This window comes from Trichosurus vulpecula, chromosome 4 (genome assembly GCF_011100635.1).
Source record: "Trichosurus vulpecula isolate mTriVul1 chromosome 4, mTriVul1.pri, whole genome shotgun sequence".
NCBI classification, from domain to species: domain Eukaryota; kingdom Metazoa; phylum Chordata; class Mammalia; order Diprotodontia; family Phalangeridae; genus Trichosurus; species Trichosurus vulpecula.
In genome coordinates this window covers 195,220,253-195,244,270 of record NC_050576.1, presented here as the reverse complement: position 1 = coordinate 195,244,270, position 24,018 = coordinate 195,220,253, and the positions used below count along the sequence as shown (strand labels likewise).

Here is a 24,018-nt window from a genome sequence, read left to right as displayed (position 1 = left end):
ATAAAGACTTTGTTTCTTCAAATATATAGAAAACTGAGTCAATTTTATAAAAAATAAAAGCCAATCCTCAACCGATAAATGGAAAAAGGATATGAACAGGCAACTTTAGGACAAAGTAATCAAAGCTATTTATAATCATATAAAAAATGCTCTAAATCACTACTGATTAGAGAAATGCAAATTTTAAAAACTCTGAGGTACCACCACACAACTATCAGATTGGGTAATATGACAGAAAAGGAAAACGACAAATGTTGGAGGGGATATGGAAAAACAGAGACACTAATGCACTGTTAATGAAGGTGTATACTAATCCAGCCATTCTGAAGAGCAACTTGGAACTATGCTCCAAGGGCTATAAAACTGTGCATACACCTTTGACCCAGCTCTATCACTACTGTGTCTACATCCCAAAGAGATAAAAAACAAAAAGGAAAAGGACCTTTATGTACAAAAATATTTATAGGAATTCTTTTAGCGGTGACAAAGAATTGGAAATTGAGGGGATGTCCATCAACTGGGGAATGGCTAAACAAGTTGAGGTATATGATTGTGATAGAATACTACTGTGCTATAAGAAATGAGGAGCTAGAGGTTCTCAGAAAAACCTGGAAAGACTTACATGAACTGATGCAAAGTGAAATGAGAAGAATCAGGAGAACACTATACCTAGTAACAATGATACTCTATGATGATCAACTGTGAATGACTTTGCTATTTTCAGCAATATAATGATCCAAGACTTATGACGAAAAAAGCTACCCATCTCCAGAGAAAGAACTGATAAGAGTCTGAACGCAGATCAAAGCATACTTTAACTCTACTTTCTTCTTTTTTTGGTCTGTGTTTTCTTTCATAACATAACTACCATGGAAATATGTTTTACATGACTACACATGTATAACCTATATCAAACTGCTTGCCTTCTTAATGAAGGAGAGAGGGAAGGAAGAGAATTTGGAACTCAAAATTTTGAGTAAAGAATGTTGCAACTGGGGGGGAAAATAAAATATTAAATCATTATAAATGAATGAATGAATGAATAAATAAATAAATAATGAATAAATGAATAAATAAATAGATAGACAAATGAACAAATGGAGAGGGCCCTCCTGCCTAGATTTCATAGGAGCCCAGATGGCAACTGCTTCCCCATATTGGTGACCTGAGCTGAATTCCAATTAATGTTCTGGGACAAAGAAACCCTTTTAAGTCCCTTTTACTATTCCTAAGCCAGGCAGTTCTATCAATCAATATTTAATAAAAATACTGAAAATAAAATATTGGGTAGCTCTATATCACAAATCAGAAGTCACAAAGGGGAAAAATGGTCAGATTAAAGTGACAAAGATAACAACTGGTTTAGAGTCTTACAGAATTAATTCTGGGACAAAGAATTCCAACTTCAGGAAAATGATTTGAAACTGTTAGTGCAACCTTGTTACTCTGACGGGAGGCCAATATTAAAATGATGTAGCATAATCAATCAAACAAACAAGCTTTCATTGAGCCTGCTGTGTGCCAGTTATTATTCAAGGCAACATAGATTTTTAAAGAGTGAAATAGCCCTTGCTTGTGAGAATTTTATACTCTACAGGAAGGAAAACAAATGTAAACAAATTGCTTAAGTACAAGGCCACTAGAAGTTGGGGGAATGGGAAAGTCATCAGGTAGAACGTAGAACATAAATTGCATTTTAAAATAAGGGAGGGTTTCATGAATCAGAGGTTAGGAGGCAATTGCAATTCTAGGCATAGGGGATGGCCAGTGCAAACGCATGGAGACGGGAGAGGATGAAGCGTTATATGTGAAGAACAGAGGAAAATACTAGTTCTGTGGGGGATGGACTGGGGTGTGGAGAAACTTGAGGAAACAATTCCAATATCCAGGAGAGAGGAGACCGGGACCTGAACTAATGTGATGGTTGTAGAGAAGAAAGGGGTCAGATGTGAGAGATGTTATGGAGGTAGAAACAAGATCTGAAAACAAACTGGATATGTGAATCGAGAAGGACTTGAGGAACAAAGAAGTTGTGAACCCGTGAGATGGGAAGAATGGTGGTGCCTTTAACAGAAATAGAGAAGTTCTGCAGAGGAAACTGGAAGATAAAGACAATGAGATTTGTTTTGGATGTAGTGAATTTGAAAGGTCTCTGGGACATCCAGTTTGAAATGTCCAACAGGCAGTTAGCGATGCAAGACTGGTGAGCCAGGGATGAATCCATAAATCTGGTGATTGTATGCAGAGATGATGTAGGAGGAGCTAATAAGGTGTCTGAAAAAGTGTGTAAGTAGAAAAGATGACCCAGGTCAGAGACTTGGGGTTCAGTCATAGTTAGGGGATAAGATATGGATGACAAGACGGCAAAAGAGAAAGACGTGGTTAAACAAATAGCATGAGAATCAGGAAAGAGTAGGGTTACAAAAACTTAAGAGAAAAGAGAGTACTCAAGAGGAGAGGATGAGCAACAATTTCAAATATAACAAAGAGGAGGAAGGATTAATATTCAACCCTTAGCAATCTAAATAAACTGCTCTCTCTACTTCAAGACCAATAATAACCTTAACTGTTACATTCAATAAAATTTTCTGTCCTCATATTTTTTTGACTTCTCTGTGTCATCAGACAATTGGTCACATCAATTTCCCTTCTTGGTTCAGCTTCCTATTAAGAGAAAAGACATAACAATGTCTATTCTTCTAATTCTCCTTCCACTTCTTGGGATGCCTTTTCTGTGGTTCTATTTCTTCCTCCTGACCTCCTAAATATGAGTGTACTGCAAGGCTTAGTCCTTATTCCTATACTTTCTTTCCCTTAGAGATCCTACGCATCCCCCCAACTTCAAATTTAGTTCTGAGCTTTGGTCTTAGATCACTCAGTGTCCACCTGTCTCGCAAAAACTTCAAGACAAATGAACACCTTCCCTTCCAAGGTTTTTTTGCATTTGATTTGTATGTCTTGAATATACCTATGCTTCATAAAAGTGACTCATAAGTCATTGATGATAAAAAATGACTCACAAGATAGTACATACATATTACCTTTTGACACAGCCATCTTAAGGAAAGTTAATTTTCGCATGAGTGCAACCAATCAAGAAGAAAAGAAAGCTTCTATTCTAATTCTAATTCTCAATTGACAAGTGATGAAGTTTTATCATTTATAAAATTTCCCCAAAGACAGTATGAATAAAAGTAGCTATTTTAGCTCTGAAGGCACACAATTCATAAACATTCAACGTACGTTTCATTTTCAGCTCCATTGGTCTTGCTTTTACGTTGTTTTTGCTCATTATTTGCTGGCGGTGTCTGTCCCATTGCAGGAGGTTTTCGTTTTGCTAACATTTTTCTTTGTCTCTCTATCTCTTCCCTCTGTGAGTTTATCCTTTCTTGTTGCCTGGAGATATAAATATAAAGGTTTAAGTTTCACTAATAAATCTATGAACCAGAAATCATATTTCTACTAGATTTTAGAGGGGGAAAGCCATACCCTTTAAATAAAATACAGATATGATGTTAAACATCTCCTCAAAAACTTCAGTGACTTACAGCAGAAAATCTTTTAGTGCGAATATAGTGAAAACAACGATTTAATGCATATGAAAGAGCAAATGAGACCTGGTTAATGACATCCAAAGTAAGAAAATTAATTCTAGCAAGCATATATTTAAGGAGGTAACGATCCCATTGAGAGGCAGCCATGTTATCACACAGTAAATCTGGATTAAGGCCTACTTCTAAAACACACATACTCTGTTATATTTTCAAAATGTACAATTATTTGAAATGACTCATTTGAATGGCATGATAATTATGAGGTTCTAAGTACTTTGTCAAATCTAAGAACACTTTTAACAAAAACCATGGCCTGATTATTAAATGATCAAACAATATGAACAAACAGTTCTCAAAAGAAATTCACAAGTCATTAACAACCATGTAAAAGAATGGTCCAAATCAAAATCACTAACATGTCACTGTAAATTTAACATATGTGACTTTTTGGAGTGTGGGTTTCTTTCAGAATTCTTTATGTAAAGTCAAATTTGTGTAATGTGAATTTATGGGAAACAAGAATTGTCTATAATCATAACTGTCTATCATTACACCTTTAACCCTGTACTTTGTCCTCCACTGTGACTCTAATTTCTCCATCCTTCAGGTCTTTACAAGGTTGCCCATTACTCCTGCAAGTAGCTATATTTTACTCCCTTCCCTACCTTGTCTTGGTGAATAAGTTCAATTCTATGCTATCCTCTATACTCAGACTCCTTACTCCATGTCCCATCACCAGTCACACCTTAAGAAACCCAAACCTTGGATTACTCCCAGCATCTACCACCCTCACAACCCTATTTATATCCTGCTGAACAGAGCTGGATAAAGTTCAATGGTAACTGGGTACACTACAAATTGATGTTACAAAGTCTTAACAAGTTCTCTCACTGTAGCTAGGTAATCCTTTTACATGTCTTGAATTGTTATTTCCCACTCATCACAATGGATATCCCAAATCTTTTCATCTCTGCTCAAGTGTCCCAAAGCTGCTTTCCCCCTCGCCTATCAGTTGAGGACCCTGTCATATTTCACCAAAAAAACTGAGGTCATTCAACAAGAACTCCCTCTTCCTTTCTTCTTCATGTCACATCATTCAGACATCTTCCCTTATTATCTCTTCTGTCATCCCTGTCCCTCATGAAGAGGTGACCCTTCTTGCCAAGGCAAATCCCTCAGTACTAATCTTTGCTTTCACCCTTGCTACAACAGGCTTCTTCCTCTGTTAAACTCCTTAAATCTTTCATTTCTCTGTATCTACTGGCTGATTACAAGCACTCTACTATCTTCCATCCTTTAAAAAAAAATCACAATTAATCGTACCATATCTGCTAGTTATCATCCTAATCTCTTCTTCCTTTTCTCAGCTAAACTTCTTGAGAAAGCCATCTACAATCAGTGCCTCTACTTCCTCTCTTGTCAGTCAGCCATTCAGTCAATAAATACTTATTAAGTGCTTTGTATGAGCCAGGCAATGTGCCAAGCACTGGGGATACAAAAAGAAGCAAAAGATATTCCCTGTCCTCAAAGAGTTCATACAATAACAAGCAAATATGTACAAACAAGCTATAAACAGAATAAGTAGGAAGAAATTTTAAAAAGGAAAGCACTAAAATTAAGAGAGTATAGAAAAGGCATGACAAAGGATTTTGGGCGGTATGTGAAAAATGTAAAGGATAATTTTCTCTACATTTTTTGACGGCCATTTGAAATCCTTTGGCAGGCCAGCAGGTTGTGTAGACCTGCTATAGAAGATGGGATTTTAGTTGGAACTTAAAAGAAGCAAAGGAAGCCCATGGGTAGAGACACGGAGGGAGAACATTCCAGGCAGGGAGGGGAGTCAAGAGAAAATGCCCTGAGCTGAAAGATAAAATCATCTTGTTTGTTGAATAGCAAGGAGCCAAGTGTCACTGAACAGGAGAGAGCATGTAGTGTACAGTGAGTAGGAGGGAGCTAAGTTATAAAGGGTTTTGAATGCTAAACTCGGGATTTTGTATTTGAATCTGCAGGCAATAGTTAGCTACTAGAGTTTACTGAATAGGAGTTGACATGGTCAGGCCTATGCTTGAGGAAAACACTTCATTGACTGACTGGAAGATGAACTGCAGAGATTTGAGGCAGGCAGATCTACCCAGTAGGTTGTTGCAACAGTCCAGAAGTGAGATGAGGAGGTCCAAAGTGGTGGTAGTGTTAGAGAAAGGACAAGGGTGTAGTTGAGAGATTTGCAAAGATGAAATGGACAGACTTTGGCAAGAGATTGGAGATGGTGGGTAAGAAATACTGACGAGTCCAAGATGACTCCTAGGTTGTGAGCATGAGAGACTGGAAGGATGCTGCCCTCTATCACAACAGGGAAGTTAGGAGTGGGGAGAGTTTAGTGGGGAAAGATAATGAGTTCTGTTTTGGACATGTTTGGTTAAAGATGTCTACTGGACATCCAGTTTGAGAGGTCTGAAAGTCAGTTGGAGGATTCAAGACTGAAGGTCAGAAAAGGTAAGGGCAGGATAGGTAAATCTGAGAATCGTCAGTATAGAGATGGTAATTATATCTATGGGAGCTAATGAGATCACCAAGTAAAGTGGTATAGGAGGAAAAGAGTCCAGGACAGAATTCTGTACAACACCTACAGCTAAGGGGCATGATCTTGATGAGGATATAGCACAGAAGATTGGAAAGGAATGGTCAGACAGGTAGGAGAGGAATCAAGAAAAGGTGGTGTCTTGAAAACCAAGAGAGAAGAGAGTATGAATCAAGAAAAGGTGATCAATAGAGTCAAAGGCTGCAGAAAGATCAAAGAGAATGAGGATTAAGGAAAAGTCATCTTCTCTCAATTGATTCCAAACTCACTACAGTCTGGTTCCCAGTCTCATTATTAAACTGAAACTGTTTGGTCCAGTATCACTAATGACCTCTTAATTGCCAAAACTAATGGCCTTTTCTGAATTTTTATCCTTCTTTACCTTGAAGAGCCATTAACAGTGTCATTCAATCTCTTCTGGCTACTTTTATCTCCAAGTTTTCACAACATTGCTATCTTTCAACTTTCCTCCTTCCTGCCTGATCCCTCTAAGTCCTCCTTTGCTTGTTCTTCATGCAAGTGACATCCACAAACCATGGGTGTCTCCCAAGGTTCAGTCATGGGCCCTCTTTCTTTTCTCTCTATACTATTTTGCTCAATGATCACCTCATCTCATAGTGATTCACTTATTCTTTTTATACTGATGATTCCCAGATCTATATATCTATTCATGATTTCTCTTCTGAGATGTAGTTTTGCATCCCTTTGGACATCTCAAATTCAACTTGTCCAAAACAGAATTCATCCAACCAAATCATCCCCTCTTTCTAACTTCTCCATTATTTTTGAAGGGTACCACAATCCCTCCCATTACCCATTCTTAACTCCTCATCCCTCAAGTTTACATATCCAATATAATGCCAAGTCATGTTGTTCCTACCTTTACCACATCTCTCATATACATCCCCTTTTATTCACTCACACAACCCCTACCCTGGGTCAGGCTTTCCTTCCCTCATACCTGGACTATTACAATACTCAGCTGGTCTGTCTCCCTGCTTTAAGTTTCTCCCTATTCTAGTCCATCTTCTACTCAGTTCTAAAATGATCCTGGTCTGTACAGGTCTGACCGTGTCCCTCTCACCTACTCAATCAAAACCAGTGGCTATTACCTCCAGGATAAAATATAAAATCTTTTAACTTTTAAGCCTCTTTACAACCTAGGCCTTTCCTACCTTTCCAGTCTTCTTACAATGTACTCCCCTCCTTGTACTTTACCATCTAGTGACACTGGCAACTTCCAAATCCATACCTTTTTACTGGCTGTTTTTCTTCTTCTTCCTGGCTTCCTTAAAGACTTGGGTCAAACTCATCTTTTGCAGGAAACCTTTCCCAGTTCCTCTAAGCTTCAGTGCCTGCCTGCTGCAATTCCTTCTAATTTATCTCATCTATACCTTACAAGTATATAGTTGCTTGCATACTATCTCCCCCACTAGAATATGAGTTCCCTGAGGGCGCAGACCACGGTTTTACTTTTGGTCTAATCCCCACTGCTTAGGACAGTGCCTAGCACACAGTAGGCACTTATTAAGTGGTTGTTCAATGACTGATTTTACTCCAAAGAGCCCAGATCTCCCATAAACATTCTAATAAAGTTCTGAAAATGCACAAGAAGGAACAGTGATTCAAAGAACAAACCAACCCCAAGGTAAAGTGGTACCAAGTGTCTCCGTTCATTCCAGGATTGCAAAAGATGGATACAAGCCTTTGGATGCTCTGACTGGAGACAATCAAAGGGAGGACCTATAGCCCTCTGGCAGAGACACAGCAGGAGTCAGAGACAAAATAAGCCCACCAGAGCAGGAAGGAGACAAATGTCTGGGCAGTCAAAATTAAAGTGAGAGCAAGAGAAAGAGCCAACAAAAAACTTTGACTCTTGCAGGATGCTTGCTACTAATTCAAGTGATTACCTCTGGGTGGAGCCCGTTTGGGTCACAGCAATGGACAGGGTCAATTCTCTTTTTAGAACTGTTCAAGATATCGAGGGTAGGGCTTGGTCTCAGCCATTATATTTAGGACAGCAGGAACAACAATGGCACCCAGATTATATTGAGGACACAACCAAAAAGAGCGTGACCACCCTATTTAAGAGTATGCAAGTGACTCTCTGAATCCAGAAACTAAGGTTGGAGACAAAAGTGGAGAAAAATGCTCTGTAGTATAATTTGTGTTCTGGTATTGCTAGGTACTCATGCTTCCCATTTTTGTTTTTCTTTTCATTCTTCACTTCAGATAATTTTATTTTTTATTTTTATTTATTTTACTTTTTTAGTTTATTTAATTTATTTTATTTTATTTTTTTCTAGCTTTAAAAAGTAATCTTTTGGTAATATGAATGGTCCGACACTAAGAAAATTAAGTAGTAGTGTTATGTTTTATTGGCAAAGCTTAACCATGAATAATTAATATTTCTCCAATTATTGAGTTCTGTTTTCAATAAAGAATGTTTTGTAGTTGTACTCATGGAGTACTTGAATATAGTGTGTTAAGTAGACTACCCAGTATTTTATACATTAGATATTTTGAAGGCAATTACTCATTCTCTCCCTGCCGAGACTTGTTAGTAACATACCAAAACAATGTTATCTGTGGGTTTATTTTTATGTCCTGCCAACAGTGCTAAAATTACTTTTTTCAATTAATTGTGGTTGACTCTTTAGGATTCTTATTGACAATCACCTCATTGGCAAAAAGCAATAGCTTTTCTCCCCTCAATAAACATGCTCAGGCTGTCCATTTTTCTTTTCCTTGTCTTTTTGCTATAGCTACTCTCTCTAGTACTACATCAAATAATAATGGGTATGAAAGACATGCTTTTTGTTTTACCCTTGATGTTACTAGAAATGCATGTAGACTTTCTCGATCAAATGTAACATTGGTTTTTGAATTCTGATAGCTACAATTCACCAAATCAGGAAAAATCTGTGGGTTTTGTTATTAATATAGACTCTTAGGTTTAGTTTCTGCAGAATCAATTTTATATTCCTACTGTAAATCCTATTTGATCGTAGTAAATACTATTTTTAACATATCTTGCACCTCTATCATAATATTTTAATGCTTTTATTCAATAACCATTACTGATACACTAGTTTAGAGTTTGGGTTTTTTTTTTTTAATTGAGTTGTCTCTCATTGGTGTAGAAACAAGGAGGGAACTGTGTTATGAGTTTAGAAAAAATATCTTCTATTTTTTCCAGAGTTTATATAATACTCTCTGTAATCCAATGTTCTTTGAAGGTTAAATAACATTAATTTGCTAATCAAACTAGTTCTGGCTTTTTTATCTTTCAGGGTTCAAAAAAAAATAATAGCATACCCACTCCATTTTATATATATGTAAATGCCTTGCGAGCCTACCATTATATAAAGGTTATTATTATTAATGGACAGTTAAGTGGCTCAATGGATAGGGTGCTGGGCCTAGAGTCAAGAAGATTCATCTTCCTGAGTTACAAATTTGGACTCAGATATTTACTAGCTGCATTACCTTGGGCAAGTCACTTAACCCTGTTTGCCTTGATTTCCTCATCCATAAAATGAGCTGGAGAAAGAACTGGCAAACCACTCCAGTGTCTCTACCAAGACAACCCTTTAAATAGGGGCATGAAGAGTTGGATGCAATGGAAAGGACTGAAAACCAATGATTATTAATATATTTATGACTTGTCCTTTTCTGATTAAACGGTAATTAAAGTAATCTACTTCTTATTCTTTAATTGTAGTAGTTTATATTTTAGTAAGTAATCATCTATTTAAGTAATCCATTTTATTGGCACATATTTGGGTAAAATAACTACTGTTTCCTTTGTCTTGAATTGATTCGAATTTTCCTTTTTTGATGCTTTAAAGATGGTTTTCTTCTCTTTCTATTAGACTATTCAATTTTATTACCTCAAAATCTGATTCTAGTTTTATTTATCAACTCAATTTGTAGTTTTTGCTTTTAATTTTGTTAATCTTTGATTTTTAAAATTTCTAATTTAGTGTTTAGTTGGTTTTCTTTTATTTTGCTATTTTATTAGTTTTATTTGTTGCTTTTTTTCAGATTTTTTTGAGTTGCATGCCCAATTTATTGACATTTTCTTTATCTTTTCAGGTGATAAGAATGCTTAGAGATATGTATTTCCCCCTAAATTCTTTAGCTAAATCTGAAAAGTTTTGATATTCTGTCTCATTTTTGCAATTTTCTTAAAAAAAATTATATTGTTTCTATTATTCAGTCTTTGACAACATTTTTTAACAATAACAATTCCTTAGGCACAAAGTACATAGTCTCCAATTAATTTTTCTGCACATTCCCTTTATTAAATAAACTTTCATTGTATCAATCAATAAGAATATATTGAATAATTCTTCTTTCCCGCAATTTGTGTGAGGCTTTTATGCCCCAATCTATGGTCAATTTTTGTTAACATGCTAAACGTACAACTGAAAAATACACACCCTTTCTGGCCTTATTTAGTAATCATCAGAGTTATTATTTCTCTTTTCTAAAAAGTATTTTCAGATAATTTCTGCCCAAGAAGTCTTAAAAAGCCTTAAAGAGGAAGCAAACTGAGACTACTGTTCTCTAGAGTTCACCTGAAGTTTAAAAGAGTTTATTCTAGTCGCTTCTTTAAACTCTGTATGAATCCTTTGATTTCCAGGGTTTCTTGTTAGATTCTGAAATTGTCTTCCATATAAAAGGCCCTCTAATTCATGTTCACAGTTACAAGAGTTAACTGTGTATTTTCCTCCAATCTTTCTTCACATACTTTTATCTCTCTTTTGTCCTGTCCTCATCTTTATAGAAAAGGTGATGGTGAAAGAAGATTCTGCTTAACACAAGTGATTTGTATTTGAAATGATCTGTTTCTGCATTGCTGTTCCTCTTTTCTTTCCTTCACCTCACCCAAAATCACAGGATTTTGTTCCTTTTCCTCTTCAGACTCTGTCCTCTGACCTTACGGTCTGTTTTCCATATGACTAATCCCTCAGCAATCTTACCCTCCCTATGTTACCACCTATTTCCCAATTGAATTTAATATATTTTCTATGCCAAACTGTCTTGAACCTTTCTCAGTTCAGTTCAGAAGAAAGAAGTTCACATGGTGCCTTTTCTTCCCACTACTCCGCCACAACATGTTTCTCAATTTTCAAACCAGTGCACCACTATTATGTGAGAAAGTAATATTCTTCCCCTTCCTTTTGCTTTCTTCCTTAATACACTTACTTTTCTTCCTTCCATTAAGATGCTCAAAACAGAACAAAACCATGACCAGGACCCTGTTAATCTTTTTTAACTCCCTTTACAATCTTGGAAGACATTCAAGGGAAGTATTTTTTTGAAAATATCTGTTTGAATATATGCTTGACCAATGTTTTTTCTAGTTTTCCCCTGAATTCTCTATTTGTGTTTTAAAATTTCTATGCTGCTCTGGTCTTTTTATCAGAAATGAATGAAAGTTCTCTATTCCATTAAAATTGTATTTTTTTTCACAGTAAGGTATACTCAGTTTTGGAGGGTAATTTGTTTTTTAGTTACAAGCTTTTATTGTCTATTATAATTATCACATCCCAAGCTATCTATTCTTTCATAGTGGTAGATCTAAAATTTTGTGTGATCTTGATATTCATTTTTTAATATGCTACTTTTTTTTTCCTTCTGGTTACTTGAAGTACTAATTCTTTGACCTAGAAGCATCAGTTTTGGCCAAGATGTTCCTGGGAGTTCCCATTTTGGGTTTTCTTTCAGGAAGTAACTACCGGATTCTTTCTATTTTCACTCTGTCCACTATTTCTAATAGATCTATCTAGGCAGTTTTCTCTGAAGTATGATATCAAGGCTTGTTTCTGATCATGATTTTCAGGTAGGAGGGTGATTCTTGGATTATCTATCCTGGATCACTTTTCCAGGTCAGTTGGAAAAAAACACATATTATAAACCTTGCATTTTCCTCTGGGTTTTTTTTTCAATCTTTTGATTTTATTTTAATATTTCTTTCATCTCATGGAGTCATTGCTTTCTGATAGGCCCATTATAATTTTGAGGAAACCCAATTCTCAGATAAACTTCTATCACCTTCTGATATAACCTGCTACCTCTCCTTTCCAGTCTTTTGATCTTAGCTCTAATTTCATTTAAAATTATATTTTGTACCTCTTGTTCTTCTAGGTATTGTTGTAGTATTTCTGCCCAAGTAATTCTTTTCTTTGAAGCTCTACTTGGACTTTACCCTTATTCTGGATTTAGTCTTTGGACAAGTCAGTCCATGGTATTTCCTTACTAGGTTTGTCATTTTCTTCTTGTCCAGTCATATCTCCAATCTGTTTCCGGATAAAGATTATGCTTGGGTCAGACTCTCCTCAAACTTTTAAATGGTGTAGAGTGACCCTGCTTGGTTCACTAAGTTTTGGCTAAAACTAAGTCCTACCTTCCACAGAATTCTTGGCCGTGAGCTCAGTTTCCTTGTGGCTCCATTTAGTCTTTGTTCTTAGCTTTTTCTCTGTTTTCTTCTCTTACAAAATCCCAAACCTAGAACTGACTCTATCCTTTCCTAGATCTCTGAAAAGCCCAAACCAAATGTTGGCAAAGATACTGATGGTAGGTGGTCTGCTTTCCAGTTTTCCCAACAATTCTTATCAAAGTAAAAGGGAGAGATTTCCTAAGTCATTTATGTTTTCAGGTTCAGTTTATTAGTTTAGATTATCCCTTGCCTTGGCCTTGTCTGAATTATTAATAATACATTTTTATATTTACTAACTAACCAGTACCAAATGGCTTTGATGATTACTGATGTATAGAACAATCTGAAGTCTAAAAATGCTATTCCCTTCACATTCCTACTCTTTTTCATTATTTCTCTTTGATATCATAGATTATTTTTGGCTCCAAATAAATTTTATTATTGTATCTCACTCTATAAAATAATTCTTTGGTAGTTTGATATGGCATTAAAATTAACTTTGTATTGTCATTTTTATTATATTGGCATAGACCAACAATAAGCATTGACTATTTCTCCAATTATTTAAGTTGTTCTCATTTCTTTACAGAGCATATTGAAATTTAATTTATACAAGTACTGAGTATACTTTGGCTTATAGAATCCCAAATAATTTAAGCATTTTGTAGTAACTTTAAGTGTGATTTCCTTCAAATAATTACTCTTGGATTTTTCTTTTACTATATAGATGCTATTGATTTTTTGAGGATTTGTTTTGTAGCTTGCAACTTTGTCAAAGCTATTCATGGTCTTCACTAGCTTCGTTGCTGATTCCTTAGGATTTTGTAAATGAATCATAATGTCACCAGCAAGTCTCCACTATGGCTACCTTTAAACCCTTAATGTCTTTCTCTTAACTTTTCCTTTAGTTAGTATTTCTGGAACTGATTCAAATAAGCAGTGAGGGAGGAGACATATAAAGTGGTCAAAATATCCAAATCTTTTAACCCAGAGATTCCACGGCTAGACATATAGCCCAAGGAGATCACTGACAGAAGGGCTTCACAGACACCAAAAAAAGGTATACCAATACTTTTTGTGGTAATAAAGAACTATAAAAAAAAGTGAATGTTCATAATGTAGGGAATAGCAAAATAAACTGCAATACATGAATGTAATTACTCCACTTAAAGAAACTATATTAAAACTGTACATTAGTTTTGGTAGTATTTTCAGTTTTAGTATATTGGCATAGCCCAACAACAAGCACTGAATGTTTTCTTCAGCTATTCAAGTTGTTCCTTATTGCATTAAAGAATATTTTATAATTGAATCCATTTTCTGTGCTTAAGAGTTGAAGCATTTTGTGGTGGTTTTGAATGGAATTATCCTTTTTTGTTATTGCCTTTCGGAAGTTGCTTTTTATTATATAGAAATGCTATTGATGTAAGCAGATTAATTTTGTAGGCTATAACTTTGCTGAAGCTATTGTCTCTAGTAAACTTACTACCAGTAACAATGACAAAATCTACTGGGACTTATCAGGGTTTTAGGAAGAGATAAAGTCAACTCTAGGTTTGAGATCGTATAAGGGAAGGAAACAGAGAAAGAGCTAAAGACAAGGCTTAAGTGGAGCCACAAGGAAACTGAGCCCACAACTAAGAATTCTGTGGGAAGTGGGATCTAGTTTTACCCACTGTTTATAAGACCAAGTAGGGTCACTCTATGCCATTCAAAAGTATGAGGAGGAAGGGAGTATGACTTAAGAATTTAGTCCTTATCCAGAAACAGACTAGAGATATGACTAGATAGAAGAAAATGCTAAACTCAATGAAGAAATATCATGGACTGACTCTCTCAAAAGGGAAATACAAAACAAAAGCTTCAAAGAAAAGAATTACTTGGGCACAAGGACTACAAAAATACCTAGAAAAACAAGAGCTACAAATTGTAACCAGCAAAGATTTGGAAAATCTTTGTTGACTCCCTAGGACATCTTAAGTAAATAATCATGTCATCAGCAAATAGTGATGATTTCATCTCTTTTTTATCTTTAGAAATTTACCTAAAGAAATTTTAATTTATTTCATTTTATAGCATTGATGTAACTATATCTAGTAATAGCAAAGAGTATGTAACCTTGCTTTGCTATTAAATGTACTGGGAAACATTCAAGTATATCACCATTGCATGTAATATTACCTTTTGCTTTTAAACAGATATTTTTAATGATATTTTTAAAGATCCCTCAATGTCTTTACGGGCAGCTGGATGGTGCAGTGGATAGAGCACTGGGCTTGGAATCAGAAAAGACTCATCTTCCTGAGTTCAAATCTGGTCTCAGACACTTACTAGCTGTGTGGCCATGGGCAAATCATTTAATCCTATCTGCTTCATTCCCTTATCTGTAAAATGAGCTGGAGAAGGAAATGGAACACACACGCCAGTATCTTTGCCAAGAAAACCCCAATTAGGTCATGAAGAGCCAGACACAATTGAAACAAAACTGAAAAACAACAAATGGCAAAGAGAAAACACAATTATCAATCCTGACTGTAAACATGAATTGGGATGAATTCACTCATGAAATGGAGAAGGGTAGAATAGGTTAGAAAGAAGAATCTAACACTATATTGTTTAGAGAAAAAAAGGTCTTAAAAAACAAAGATTTACACTGGATTAAAATGAAGAATTTGAGCAGAATTTATTATGCCTCAAGCAAATACAGAAAAAACAAGGGATTACAAAGATAAGTACAGGCAACAGTAAAAATCGACAAAGGTAAAGATATAAGCATGAAAAATACATTTTGCTCAAAGTATCCATAAATAACAAATATCAATATTTTACAGCATGTACTAAATTGCATGGCTTCATATGAAGTGAGGATACACTAGAAGCCTTCCTAGTGGAATAAAGGATGCCCATTATCCCTGTTATTGTTTGATATAGGGCACACATCTAAGTACTGTGAGGAAAAACTAACTGAACTACAGGGAGAAATAGAGTAAAACTGTAATTGTTGAGGATCATACTATATTCTTTTCAGACCTAGACAAATAGGAAGAAAGGGAGGGAGGGAAGGAGGAAGAGAGGGAGGAAGGGAGGAATGGAGGAAGGAAGGAAAGAAGAAAGGAAGTAAGGAAGGAAGGAAAGAAGGAAGAAAGGAAGAGAGGAAGGGAGGAAAGATCAGAAATTTTTCTGAAGAAAAACTTGGAAATGATAGATCAATAATAATTAATGAATAGAAATGATAATAAATATACACGTTTCTTGGCTATACAAAGCAGCTTTATAAATGCTGACCATATGCTAGAGCATTAAAATAAACAAATGTAGAAATATTAAATATATCCCTAAATAATCATAAATTCCACTAAATAAAGGACCACTGAAGATAAGATCAAAAATTAATGTGATGTGTCAATTAATTAATTGGTGGGTCCAAGAAAAAAAAAGAAAAAAACCACAGACATATAAGACAATTTCATTAAAGAAAATGACAACACTGATACCACGTACCAAAACTCTGAGATTCAGCCAAAGCATTCCTTAGGGAAAAAAAGTTATCCCTTCAAATATTTAAATGCAGAAAAGCCAAAAACAAACAAACAAAAGAATACAACAACAAAAAAACACACAACTCCAAAAACTTATATACAAAAATAAGGTTTCTGAAAATCAAAAGAAATGACCAAAATTTATAATGAAGCTGAACTGATAAATATAACTAGGAACTAGTTATTTGAAAAAAAAAAAATCTAACACAAAAGAAGAACAATTAGATAATAAATTTTTCAAAAAAAAAAAAAAAAGGAAACCAAACTAGAAAAAATAATTCATAACAAAGTGGAAATTAAAAAAATTTTTTTAGTATTTTACACAATTCTATGCCAAGAAAATTGAAAACATAAATGAAATAGACAAATACTTATGAAAATGTGTCAAAAGAAGAGAACCCAAATAATCTAATCTCAGAAAAATATCTTGAATGAACCATAAATGAAGGACAGGGGAGAAACCAAGAGTCACATTTTAAAAGCACAACTGCATCTAATTTTAAATAAATTGTTTAGAATTGGAAAGATGGCATTCTACAACAATCCATCTGATATAAATATGTTTCCAATAATTAAACCAAGAAGAGATGTCTCTACTGGGAAAAGATAAATGAAAAAAACAAAAAGGAAATCATAGAGTAATATTTTCCCCATGAATATTTATTTCAAAATATTAAATTAAATATTAGAAAATAAGTTGTTGTGACATATTTAATAAATGGTCAGGTTGAATTTATGCCATGAGTGCAAAGTTCATTCAACATAAGGAAAACTATAAACAAAATATACCATATACCAGAAATGTTTTTAAAATTTTTAAATTATATGATTATTAGGGGCAGCACCGGCCCTGGAGTCAGGAGGACCTGAGTTCAAATCCGGCCTCAGACACTTGACACTTGTACTAGCTGTGTGACCTTGGGCAAGTCACTTAACCCCAATTGCCCTGGGAAAATCAAATTATATGATTATTTCAAAAGATGTAGCTTTTGACAAAATGTAAAATCATCTTATGTAAAAAACAAAACAAAACAAAACCAAATAATATAGGTATAAATGGATCCATTCATCAAATCATCTGCAATATATAACATCAAGAATGAGTATTATCTTCTCTGAAGAAACTCTAGAAATCTCTCACATATAGTCAGGGGTAAAGTAACAATGTCTACTTAATCACCACTACAAAAAAGACAAAAAAATTGAAGGAATTTTAATATCACTATTACAGCTTTTCTGCAAATGGCATGATGAACATATGAAATTTAGAGAATAGCATTAACTAAAAATTAACTGAAACGCTCAACAACTAAGCAATAAATAGTAAAACAAACTTCCAAAATTATCAATTAACCTTTCTACATATTAGCAAAAGGAATTATGGTGAACATAACTGTAGAAAGTATACATTATCTGGGAAAACAGATACTAAGACATTCAGAGAAATTATGACTACAGCTATACAGCTATACAAAAATAACTGGTGAGAAATTAATTGGCCATGATTTGTTCAGGCTAATAAAATTTAAATTGTAATGCTATTTAAATTAATTTAGAGAATCAGTATCATAGTAATCAATTGAAAGATGGCAATAGAATAATAGTTCAAGTAGATAATAGTGAAATTCATCTGGAGGAACAAGATCAAGAATCTCAGCAGAAAACACAAAAATGGTGGAAGTAGCAGTAGAAATAATACTAGTGCCAGACCTCAAAACTAAGCTACAAAACAGTATTCATCAAAAATGTTATGTTTAAAAAATAGAAAAATATAACAAATTAGGTACACGAGATTCCAAAGCAAACAAATATAATAACAAAATGTTCAATTAAACTGAAGGATACTCGCTACTGGGAAAAGGACTGACTAAATGTCAAAATTCCTAGGAAAATACAAAAACTGTATAACAACACTAAAAGTTCTAATTGTACTCATGACTTAAAAATAATTTTTTTTAAAATTACATCATACACAAATTAGAGGACCAAGAAAGGAAATATCTTTCACAACTATGGCTAGAGAAAGATGTCTTGACTACACAAAATTTTCAAAAGGACAATTTTTAACACATTAAACAGAAAATTTCTGCACAAAATCATTGCAATTAATTAATGCAATTAAAATGCGAAAGCAAACAATTAACTATGGGAAAAACTTTGTGGTGAGTTTCTCAGGATCTGATGTCCAAGACATATGAGGAACTAATATAAAAGAACAAAAGCCATTCTCCAATAGACAAATAGTTATAGGATATGAAGAGATAATATTTAAAGAGAAAAAAAACCCAACAACCATAATAAAAAATGTTTTAAATCAGTAATAGAGTAATGAAAATTAAAACAACTGGGGCTCCTCCTCATACCCACAAGATCACTAAAGATGACAAAAAGGGAAAATGACAGCCGTTGAAGGGATTATAGGAAAAATATAAATTAAAAAGAAAAGGATAAAAATAAAAGTTTTTACAGAAATTATTGGCTATAAACTAAGAGGTCAGTTGAACTACTACTCAAATTCCTATGATTACACAACTAATAAGTTTAGAAATAAGCTTCTCATCAGTAAGAAGAAATTAAAATTAGTTTCTTAGCAAAACTAGACTCTTGTAAGTTGCTTTCGTTGAGAATGAGAATTTCAATATTTAATTCTTTCAAATGACTCAGTGAGCAAGAAGATAAACATTATACATATCATGTTAATGCAACTGAAGTACGAGGCATCAAGGTGCCAAAACATCCTTGAGGAAATCTTGAGCAGTACAGATGGAGAATAAGAGAACTTAAATGTAGAAAACAAATAGTGCACAAATTAATCAATATTATGATTCTTCAAACCATTTTAAAACCCATAAGGTTCTGAAAGCTCTCTGGACTCACAAAAAATATCCAGTTGAAACTTTATATCAAAGTGGGTATAAAAAAACTACTTTTTGCAACAAGGAGAATTTTTAAAAATCATTATCAAGCTTCATTTACATAAAGATAGAAATGGAAAAACACTAGATCTTTCATCATATGTTGGTGATGCCGGATTCCTACAGACTTTGTCAACACTACTAAACTGAAGTTGGGTTATATGAATTTGCCATTATTTATTCTGTTAATCTAGGCATTTTCTATTTTTTTCTAATATTCATTCATTACACTTAAGTTGACATAGCTGGACAAAATACTTAATGATAATTTTTTTTTATTTTCTCCTTGTTTGTTGTGAATGTTCCTTCACCATTTTTTGACTTGACATTTGATTTCCTCTCTTTTAATTAGAACACCTAGAAATTTGTCTATTTTTATTAGCTTTTCTTCAAAAGAAAAAGAAAAAAGAAATAGTTCTTAGTTTTATTTATGTTGTTATAAAGTTTATTTGATATTTTAAGAATTTCCACTTTGGAGGAAGAATGAAGATGGCAGAGTAAAGTTGTAAGCTCTTTCAAAGTCTCCTCCAAACATTAAAATAATACCTCAAAACCAATTCTGGAGAGGCAAAACCAACAAAAGACTGGGGTGAAATAATTTTCCAATCCAAGCCAACTTAGAAGGTTGGCAGAAAAGGTCTGTCTCATTGGGATTAAAGTGGAGCACTATATAGCACAGGCCTTGCCCCAGGCAAGCCAGCAGCAGGCCTTAAGAGCATGTGCATCGACAGCAAGGCTTTCAGACCTCTCAGTCTACAAATGGTAAGCGGGCTGAACAAGTGGTCAAAAGGAGATTACTGGGGACACTTTGATGGCACTGGGTGCAGGACTCTGTTGTATTGCACCTACATGGTTACAGATCACAGTCTTGGGGAAGGAGGAGCACTAGTGTACCAGTGCTTGTAGTCCCAGGGGAACAGAGACTCTGGTCAGAGTTCAGAGTCAGATAGGAAAGAGTGCTTGTGATCACTCCCAGACAGAAGAGCAGTGACCATACCTCTCTTTACATAATACCATCTTGGAAGAACTAAAAACTTACAGACCCCAAGAACTAAACTCTGAAAATAGCAGCAAGAAAAACCTAAAACTTGGGACAACATCCTTTCCAACAAGGAATCATAGCCCAACTTTAACATAAAGTTGAAATTCAAGAAATGGCCTGGAAAATTGAGCAAACAGTAACACACAGACACACACACACACACACACACACACACTCACTCCAACACAAACCAGAAGACAATGAAACCAAAGCAGCTACATGCTGAACGAAAAATGGGAATTGGTCATAAGCCCCAAAAGCATTCCTGGAAGACCTTACAGATAATTCTGAAAAACAAGTAAGAGAGGGAGAGGAAACACTGGGAAAAGAAATGAGAGTAAAACAACAAAATCATGAAAAGAGGGTGACAGCTTGGTAAAAGAGGCACAAAAAATACACTGAAGAAAACATCTCCTCAAAAACCAGAATTGACCAAATGGAAAGGAAGACACAAAAGCTCACTGAAGAAAATAATGCATAAGAAACACACTTGAAGTAGAGACACAGAGAACAAAAGGTAAAAGGGGAAAAAACAGAATCTATTATGCTTCAACTGAAGTAAAAAAAAAAAAAGCAAGGGTAGTAATCATGATCCCAGACAAAGCAAAAGCAAAAACATATCTAATTAAAAGAAAAAAAACAGGGAAATTACATTTTACTAAAAGTAACCATAAATAATGAAGTAATATCAATATTAAACATATATGAACCAAATGGTTTAGCATCCAAATTCTTAAAAAAGGAAAAGTTAATGAGTTACAGGAAGAAATAGACCAAAAAACCTCAAAAAACAAGAAAGGTATTAAGGAGATGAATAGAATTTAAGAAAAGTTATGTATGATAGACCTCATAAGAAAACTGAATGGGAAGAGAAAAAAATAGACCTCATCCTCAGTAATTTATGGGACCTACCCAAAAACTGACCATGTAATATATGGGCATAAAAACCTCACAACCAAATGAAGAAAAACAAACAATCCTCTTTATTATGCAATAAAAATTACATTCGATAAAGGGCCATGGAAACATATTAAAAATTAATTGGAAACTAAATAATCTAATCCTAAAAAGTGATTGGGTCAAAATACGAAACAACAAATAATTTCATTAAAGAAATTGCCAACAAAGAGATGACATAGCAACATTTATGGGAAATAACTCAAGCAATACTTAGGGAACTTAAACACTTACACCAATAAAACAGAGAACAGATCAATAAAATGGGCATGCAACTAAAAAAACTAGAGAAAGAATAAATTAAAAATCCCCAACTAAACACCAAATTAGAAATCCTGAAAAATCAAAAGAAAGAAAACCAATGAACTAATAAATAAAAGTAGGAGCTGGTTTTATTAAAAAAAAAAACACAATAAAATAAACCATTGGTTAATTTGATTAAAAGTAGGAAAGAAAACCAAATTACCATTATCAAAAATAAAAACAGTGAATTCACCACCACTGAAGAAAAATTAAAACAATTCTTAGGAGCTATTTTGCCCAATTATATACCAGTAAATTAACAATCTAAATGAAATGAATGTTCACAAACAGAAAAGCAAATAGAATATTTAATTAACCTATCTTAGAAAAAGAAATTGAACAAGTTATCAATGAGTTTCTAGGACTAGATGGAGTCACACATGAATTCTACCAAACAATTTAAAGAACAATTCCACTGCTATATAAACTCCATAGGGAAAAAAAAACAAAAGAACCCCACAAAATTACTTGAAACAAATATGGTACTGATACCTAAATCAGAAAGAGCAAAAGCAAATAAAGAAAACTACAGAACAATTTCCCTAATGAATACTGATGAAAAATTTTCAAATAAAATACTACCAACCAAGGAGATTACAGTAATATATCAAAAAGATCATGACCAGATGGGATTTATGACAGGAATGCAGGACTGGCTCAATATTAGGAAAACTGTCAGCATAATTAACCACATTAATAACAAAAACATCAAAAATCACATGATTACGACTATAGAGGCAGAAAAAACTTTTGACAAAATATAATACTCATTCCTACTAAAAAAACACAGGAAAACATAGAAAGAAATGGAGCTTTCCTTAAAATGCCAAGTAGCTTCTATCTAAACCCACCAGCAAGCATTATCTGTAATGGGGATAAGCTAGAAGCCTTCCCAATAAGATTAGGGGTAAATGAAGCAAGGATGCCAATTATTACCATTATTATTCAATATTGTACTAGAAATGCTAGCTATAGCAATAAGAGAAGAAAAAGAAATTAAAGGAATTAGAACAGGCATATACGCCATAGATAGAGAATCTACTAAAAAAAAAGCTAGTTGAAACAATCAATGACTTTGTAAAAGTTGCAGGATATAAAAACAAATCCACATAAATCACTAAAATTTCTATTTTTACCAACAAATGCCAGCAGCAAGAGATAAGAAAAATTCTATTTAAAACAACTGTAGACAACATAAAATACTTGGGAGCCCTACCTGCTAAGACAAACTCAGGAACCATATGAACACAATTAAACATTTTTCACACAAATACAGTTAGATCTAAACCAGTGGAAAAACATTAAGTACTTGTGGGTAAGCTAAGCCAATATAATGAAAATGACAATTCTATCTAAATTAATTTACTTATTCGGTGACACATCAATCAAACTACTAAAAAGTTATTTTATAGAGCTAGGAAAAATAGTAACAGAATTCATCTGCAAGAACAAATGGTGAAGAATATCAAGGCAATCAAATTTTTAAAATATGAAGGAAGATAGCCTAGCATGACCACATCTCGAACTGTATTACAAAGCAGTAATCATCGAAACAATGACACTGGCTAAGGAATAGATTGGTGGAACAGTGGAACAAATTAGGTACATAATACACACTGGCAAATAACTATAATATCTAGTGTTTGACAAACACAAAAAATCTAAGCTTTTGGGATAGAAATTCACTATTTTGACAAAAATTGCTAGGAAAGCTTGAAAGCAGTTTGACAGAAATTAGGCATAGACCAACACACAATTTGGACACAAAGGGTGATACTTTAAGCAAATTAGGGGAGCAAGAATAGTTTGCTTGTCAGATCTATAGATAAGGGAAGAATTTATGACCAAACAAGATAGAGAGCACAATGGGATGTAAAACAGCTAATTTTAATTATGTTAAATTATAAGATTTTTGCACAATCAAAACCAATGCAGCCATGATTAAAAGGCAAGCAGAAAATTAAAGGAAAAAATTTTATAGCACATTTCTCTGATAAAGGTCTTATTTCTCAAATATGTAGAGAATTGATTCAAATTTATTAGAACAAGTCTCATTCTCCTACTGGTAAATAATCAAATGATATGGACAGTTTTCAGACAAAGAAATCAAAACTATCTATAGTCATTTGAAAATATACTCTCCCCCCCCCCAAAAAAAGATGAAAATATACTGTCACTACTAATCAGAGAAATGCAAATTAAAACAACCCTGAGGCACTACTTCACACCTATCAGACTGGCTAATTTGACAGAAAAGGAAAATGACAAATGTTGAAAGGGATGTGGAAAAATGGACCCACTAATACATTGCTGGTGGAATTGTGAACTGATCCAACCATTCTGGAAAGCAATTTGGAACTATGCCTAAAGGGCCATAAAACTGTGGCTACCCTTTGATCCACCGATATCACTCCTAGGTCTGTAACCCAAAGAGACCAAAGAAAAAAGGAAAAGGATGAATTTGTACAAAAATACTTATAGCAGCTCTTTTTGTAGTGGCAAAGAATTGGAAATTGAGGGGATGCCCATCAATTGGGGAATGGCTGAACAATTTGTGGTATATAATTGTGATGGAATACTATTATGCTATATGAAATGATGAGCAAGATGCTCTCAGAAAACCCTTGAGTTACATGAACTGATACAAAGTTAAGTGAGAAGAACCAAGAGAACACTGTATAT

At 34.1% G+C, this 24,018-nt stretch overlaps 1 protein-coding gene across 3 annotated transcripts in view; it reads right to left on the bottom strand.

Moving 5' to 3' along the window:
• TLK2 (tousled like kinase 2) overlaps positions 1 to 24,018 on the bottom strand; it is a gene marked incomplete at its 3' end in the record, with an annotated part of 165,637 nt that overhangs the window by 35,187 nt on the left and 106,432 nt on the right. For all 3 annotated transcript variants that reach the window (XM_036754613.1, XM_036754616.1, XM_036754615.1), the window contains 1 exon segment: positions 3,244 to 3,396. In XM_036754613.1, the coding sequence (XP_036610508.1) occupies positions 3,244 to 3,396 (153 nt within the window).